General features: G+C 56.6%; 1 protein-coding gene across 1 annotated transcript; it reads left to right on the top strand.

Moving 5' to 3' along the window:
• Positions 1-310: 310 nt before the first annotated feature.
• PRRG2 (proline rich and Gla domain 2) lies at positions 311-5,795 on the top strand. The gene is made up of 7 exons (XM_080828395.1): positions 311-456; positions 1,137-1,234; positions 1,429-1,604; positions 1,751-1,790; positions 3,738-3,873; positions 4,745-4,891; positions 5,211-5,795. The coding sequence occupies exons 2-7, from the start codon at positions 1,150-1,152 to the stop codon at positions 5,227-5,229; spliced, it is 603 nt and encodes a 200-aa protein (XP_080684521.1). The 5' UTR covers positions 311-456; positions 1,137-1,149; the 3' UTR covers positions 5,230-5,795.
• The last annotated feature ends 224 nt before the right edge of the window (positions 5,796-6,019 follow it).

A 6,019-nucleotide genomic window follows, 5' to 3' on the forward strand; every position in this document is an offset into this window, starting at 1 on the left:
AGGAACTGACTACAGCATCGCCCACCTACCCCCCAGGAACCATTTCCCGCCAGTTTTTAGCTATCTAGCTATCTGGGGACCTCGATATTTATTTCCCTAGCTCACCCAGGGAAACTTCCATCTCAGAGAGACCGAAAAGGGAAGAGGTACATATCCAATCCCCTAAGTGCCTGTACGGCGTCAGAGACCCTGGCTTCCCTCAGGACTCTCTGGACCTTGGGCCCTTCCTCCCAAGGTCCCTTTAAATACTTTGTCCCTTACCTGAGTCCCGCCCAGGGCAGGTAATCACAAACCCCGCCCCTCTGCCAGAAACCGGGATCTTGTGGATTCCCGGGAGAGGGGCACCCCTCCTGCCTCTCCCCTTCCCTCTCCCCTTTCCCCCATTCACAGCTGGCCGCAGCTGGCAGGGGAAGCCCCGATTAAAAAGGAAGGGAAAGCGCTCACAAGTCTGGGCAGGTAAGTGAATGTCCCCTGGAGGCAGAGCCTGGCTTGGGGACTCTGGCCTCTTGGCTCCCTGCCCGGCTGGGACTCAGAAGTTCCCGTCCCCCAGCCCCAGGAGTCCAGGACCTCCACTCCCTTCTCCCCCTGGACCCAAGAATATAGGCTCTTTGCCTCTCCTGCTCTTGTCTCTCCTGTAATCTTTCACCTTTTTGGGGTGGATGTGGCAATGGGCACAGGGAGAGGCAAGTGTAGGTGGAAATTACTAGGAAGAAAGGAATCCTGATCACCGATGGACGTGTTTATGGGCACCTACTATGTGCCAAGATTCATGCTGGGTGCTGCAGACATGGTAGAGGAAAAATACGAGCTCCCTGCCCCAGTCTCGGGAGGCACCCTTCTTTCGCTCAAATCCTGCTTCTGAATCTGGCAAAATCATATGACCTTGGGCAATTCTTTTACCCCTCTGTGCCTCATGTTCCTCATCTGTAAAATGGGGATAATAATAGCATGGCTGTGAAAATTAAACTGAGTTGCTACAGGGAGGCCACCTTGAACAGTAGCTCAGTGACCTGGCCCAGAATACAGGCTACATGAATGTCTGCTATGACTTTTATCACGGACCATAGCGTCCAGTCGGGGAGACCTTGCCTCATTCCCCAGGGGCTGAGGCACTTGATACTAGCTCCTGGTTTCAGGTGTTCATAAAATATGAGGGGCTACCCCTCTCTGCTACTGCTGTACCTGGGACTGACCACCTGCTCGGACACCTCACCCGGTGGGGAGCAAGACCAAGGTGAGTGTTTGTGGGATGAGCTGGTGTCCAGGCACAGACCCCCCATCCACCTTCCCCGGGCTCAGGAACCCTTGCCTCTAGTCCTCTCCCCTCCCAGGACTCCACAGTTCTCAGTCCCCTTAGGCCCGGGTTCCTCCATGTCCCCAGTCTTAGGAACACTCCATTTTTCTGTCCTTCGTGTCCTTTGGGCCCAGGAGTCTTCCTGGACTCCCCAGAGGCCCAGAGCTTTCTAGGAAGCCGTAGACGGATTCCACGAGCCAATCACTGGGACCTGGAGCTGCTCACGCCAGGGAACCTGGAACGGGAGTGTTATGAGGAGCGATGTTCCTGGGAGGAGGCGAGGGAGTGTTTTGAGGACAATACTCTGACGGTGAGAGCCTCTCCAAGCCCTGGGATGTTCTGGCCCACAATTCCCTCTACCTGGGGTCTCAGAAATCAGGGTGGGCTGGTGTCGGGGGTACGGAAGCTCCCATTGACATGCTGTCTTTCCATCTGCTCGACTTCCATCCTTTCAAGGAGCGCTTTTGGGAGAGCTACATCTACAATGGCAAAGGAGGTGAGTGGAAGGGAGGGAGGGGTGGGGGGGGGCGGCTCTCGTTCTGGGCAGCTAAGGCAGCCCTTTCTCCTGGAGGTTGATCCAACATCCCTTACCCCAAATTTGCCTCCTCCAAATCCCATGCTCCCTGAGTATGCTGGAGGTGGTTATTAGAAGAGTCCCCTCCTTTGAGACTAGAGTCCCTGCCCGAGGAGCCCACCACACCTCATTTGGAGGGAGTCTCCTGTCTCTAGGAAGAAGGAAGTACAGGTGGAGAGGGGTTACAGCTCTGGGGCCTGTGAGGCCTTGGGCTCAGAGGCGCTGACCCACCTGAGCCCAGCTTTGGGATCCAGAGCCCCAGCCCCTTCCGCAGCTTGGTTGCTAGGGGGACTGCTCCCTAGCAACGGGGCCTGGCCAGGCCAGGCCAGGTGGTGGAAGCCTGTGCTTCCTCACCTGCCCAGGCTGCCCACCCCCACCCCTTCCTGTGAGTTCTAAGGCCCCACCATGGCCGCAGTCTTGTTGCTAAGGGGGGACTGCTCCTTAGCAACCAGGCCTGGCCAGGCCGGACCAAGGAAGCCCGAAGCACTCACTACCTGGCTGGCTTCCCCTCCCCCACAGCCCCATCCCAGCCTTGGCCTGGTTACCAAAGAGGCCTCCCTAGCAACCACACCTAGCCAGGCTCAGGACCCAAGACCCACTGTCCAGGGAGGAACCCCCTGCCTGTAGCAGACGCACGCCCCCCACTTCTGGCGGCCTGGTTGCTAGGGGTGGATGCCCCTTAGCAACAAGCCCTAGGTCTGGGCGGGAGTCCTCACGCTGGAGCCTGGTTGCTAGGGGAGGTGACTACCTCACTGCAGGCCTAGCGAGGCCTGGTGGCTCCTTGAATCCACCTGGAACGTGTCAGAATCTGGAGGGCCTGCCTTCTCAGTGTAGCTCTTTGCTAAGGGGGCTAAAATCCTGGGGTTTACCATTTGACCAAAGCTCCCGACCCAGTGCTAAAGGAAGTGTCCCCAGCTGCAGACCCCGGAGGGCCTCACCAAGCTGGAGTTCTCCCTGTGTCTGCTTCCCCTCAGACAAGTGGCCTGGGATGGCCAAAGCCTCGGGTCCTAGCAAACGGTTCATCTGACTTCTAGACACCCCCAAATCTATTATTGGGGTGGGGGAAGGTCCCGAAATTCCTCCACTGATAAATGAATTTTTCATAGCTTCTGGTCAGTTCAGAAACCTTCTGTGATTCCGCCCTTTCTTCGGTGTTGAGGTCTTGGCCCTCTGTGGCCTGGGTGTGGTAAAGGGAGTATGTTCCTGAGGGAGGAGGGGTGCCAGATAAAACACAGCCCCCTACCCCCCACCCCCGCCATCGGTTAAATTTGAATTTCAAATACACACAAATGAATTATTTTAGTATAAGTATATTCTAAATACTCCAAGGGACATACACTAAAAAAAAAAATTCATTTTATATCTAAAATGAATGTTTAATTGGGTATCGTATATTATTATTTGCTAAATCTGGTGATGCTCAGAGTGGGCATTTGCTAAATCTGGTAATCTCCAGTTGCCTGCCTGAGCTGCCCACCCCCACCTTCAGTGTGTCCATTGCCCTCTTAGCAGATGGATTTTGTTTGGGGGGACTTGAGCCACGCTGTGTCCAGGGAGGGGCCTCTGTCACCATGGGGATCCTGCTGCCATATTTTTTTAGCTGTAGATGGAGTTATCCTAGATCCTTTATGTGTTTGAGCTCAATGAATTTCCACAACGCATGGGGGAGGAGTTATTGTTCCCATTTTACAGAGCAGCAAACCGAGGCTTAGAGAACCAAAAGCATTGAGTTGCTTGGAGTCACACACCTAGGAAGTGGCCCCGGTTCTGCGTTGCTTCTTGGTCTGTACTCCTCCCTCAGGGGAAAGTATTGGGTTATCGCGGTAAGTGATAGCCCCTGACACAGTGTCCCCCCCCTCCCCACTGCAGGGCGTGGACGAGTGGACGTAGCAGGCCTGGTGGTCGGGCTGACGTCTGGGATCCTGCTCATTGTCCTGGCCAGCTTGGGAGCCTTTTGGTATCTGCATTGCCGTCCGGGAAGAGGCCAGCAGACCTGTCCCCAAGAGTAAGGGGAATTCAGAGAGAAGGGGCCCAAGGGCTGGAAAGCAGGGTGAACAGAGGAAGGAGGAAGGGTGGACCTCAGGAGACAAGTCAGGGATTGGGACAGGTGGGCGCTGAGGAAGGATCTGAGGAGACCATCAGGTGGAGAGTCAGACCGTGAGACTGTGCGTGGACGGGTATTGCCGTTTGTCTGTCTGACTATATCCTCAGTACCTGGTACACAGTAGGAGCTCAATCAGTATTTGCTGCCTGGATCCATGGTACTGGGTTTTGTGTGATTATAACTGTGTGTATTGTATCTGGGGAGGCTGCAGCGTGGGGTCTCTGGGTGTCCGTGACATGTCAGTTTCTGTGGTGACAGGCTGTAGCACACGTGTGTGTGTGTGTGTGTGTGCACCTTATGAGTTGTCTAGGTATGGTTCTCAGTGGCAGGGTCCAAGAAAGTGCTCGAGTGTCAGTCTGGAAAGTATGGCCGGTCTGGGGTTTTTTCAGAAGAGTTTATTGTTAAGAGTGGCACTGGGAAATTTGTGAGCGGGTGTCTCTGTGTTGTGTGGGCTTCTGTGTGTGTCTGCCTGTCTCTCTGAGGGGCTGTCTTTTTCTGCATTGCTCTCCCTGTAGCTGCAACGCATGTGTGTCTGTGAATGAGAGTGTGTCTCAGCAGTTGATTTCTGTCTCTGCCTGTCTCTGTTCGTCTGCCTGTCATTCTGAGTGGAGGGTCAGGCTGAAGGTGACCCTCTTTCTCCCTGCTCTTTCTCCCTTCCACTTGTGTCCCCCTGCCACCCTCAGAGTCTCTATGTCCCTAGGTCTTCCCACCTGCCCTCTCCCAAGTCCATCCTGTAGGTTTCCCCTGCTAACGGTGTACTTTCTGTCCGCAGAGCTGAGCTCATTAATCCCCTGAGCCCCCTGGGCGACCTAGGCCCGCCGACGCCCCTGCCTCCACCCCCTCCCCCAGGCCTCCCCACCTACGAGCAGGCGCTGGCGGCCTCTGGGGTGCATGATGCACCTCCGCCCCCCTACACCAGGTACTGGGCTGGGCTTCTACCCGGGGGTGGGGCGCGGAGGGGAGGATGCTGCGGGAGGAGGGGCGTGGGCTCAGGGGCGGGACTTGGAATTTTGAGCTTATTATCCGGGGCGAGGCTTGGAGCGTGGGGGCGGGGTCCTAGGCGATTGTCTGGGGGCGTGGTCCAGTGTTGTCTGTGTGGAGCTTTACGGGAGGGTGGGTCTTGTGCCCAGAGGGTCTGCGATTGGTTGAGACGCCCGCGGGCGGGTCGGAGTGGTCTTGGTTCAGGGGGGAAAAAACAGCCGGGTCTTTGACTCCCTGTTGTGCCCCTCCCCTTGCAGCCTCCGGAGGCCGCGGTGAGGAGCTGCTTCGGAGCCGAGGTTCCCCAGATTCACAGCGGATTTCAGAGCCCCCAGGCCTCTTAAACTACGTAGCTGAGATCGGGGAGTGGTGGGAGTAGGGGTCGTCCGGCCCCAGGCCTACCCTGGCACACGTGTTTCCGCCGAGTACGGATACGCGCATATCCCCGGCCAACGTGTTCCCTCGTCCCGGCTACTCGCGGGCCCCCAGGCTTTTCTGACTGGGAGGGGGGGTACCGCCAGTCCTACCCCCAGGGTAGGCGTGCGTGGAAACTCGGACCCCGGCGCGTAGGCCGGGTATACCCACTCGCGTGAGTGAGCAGGTGTGACAAGGCCATCGCATTACAGTGTTATGGGCCACGCACGCGCAGGGCCCTGCTTATGCACATGCATGTTTTCGTGTGCTCCCCGTGCACGCTCGCGGGCGCTCTACAACCCAGGGAAAGGGTGGGGGGCAAATATGCAAGAGTGCTTTTGGGGGGAGGGCTCGCATTGCACCGGGAGACTGGAATTGAGCTCCTCTCTTAAATGAAGAACCTTTGTAAAAGACAAAAAGTGAAACAAGGCAAAAAAAAATAAAAACTAAATAAACTGAATCGCATTCCCGGGCGCGTCTGCGCGCGGCGGAGTTGGCTTTCTGTACAAACGCTGCGCCCTACACCCCCAGGCCCTGCTAGCGCTTAGTATCTAGCTCGCTCGCTCGCTCTCTCTCTCTCTTTTTTTTTTTTGCATTTGCACGGGATTGTGGGAGGAAGCGGAGCGCAGCCAGACACCCCGCCGCCCGCCCCCCC

Source organism: Martes martes (genome assembly GCF_963455335.1).
Source record: "Martes martes genome assembly, chromosome: 17".
Taxonomy (NCBI): domain Eukaryota; kingdom Metazoa; phylum Chordata; class Mammalia; order Carnivora; family Mustelidae; genus Martes; species Martes martes.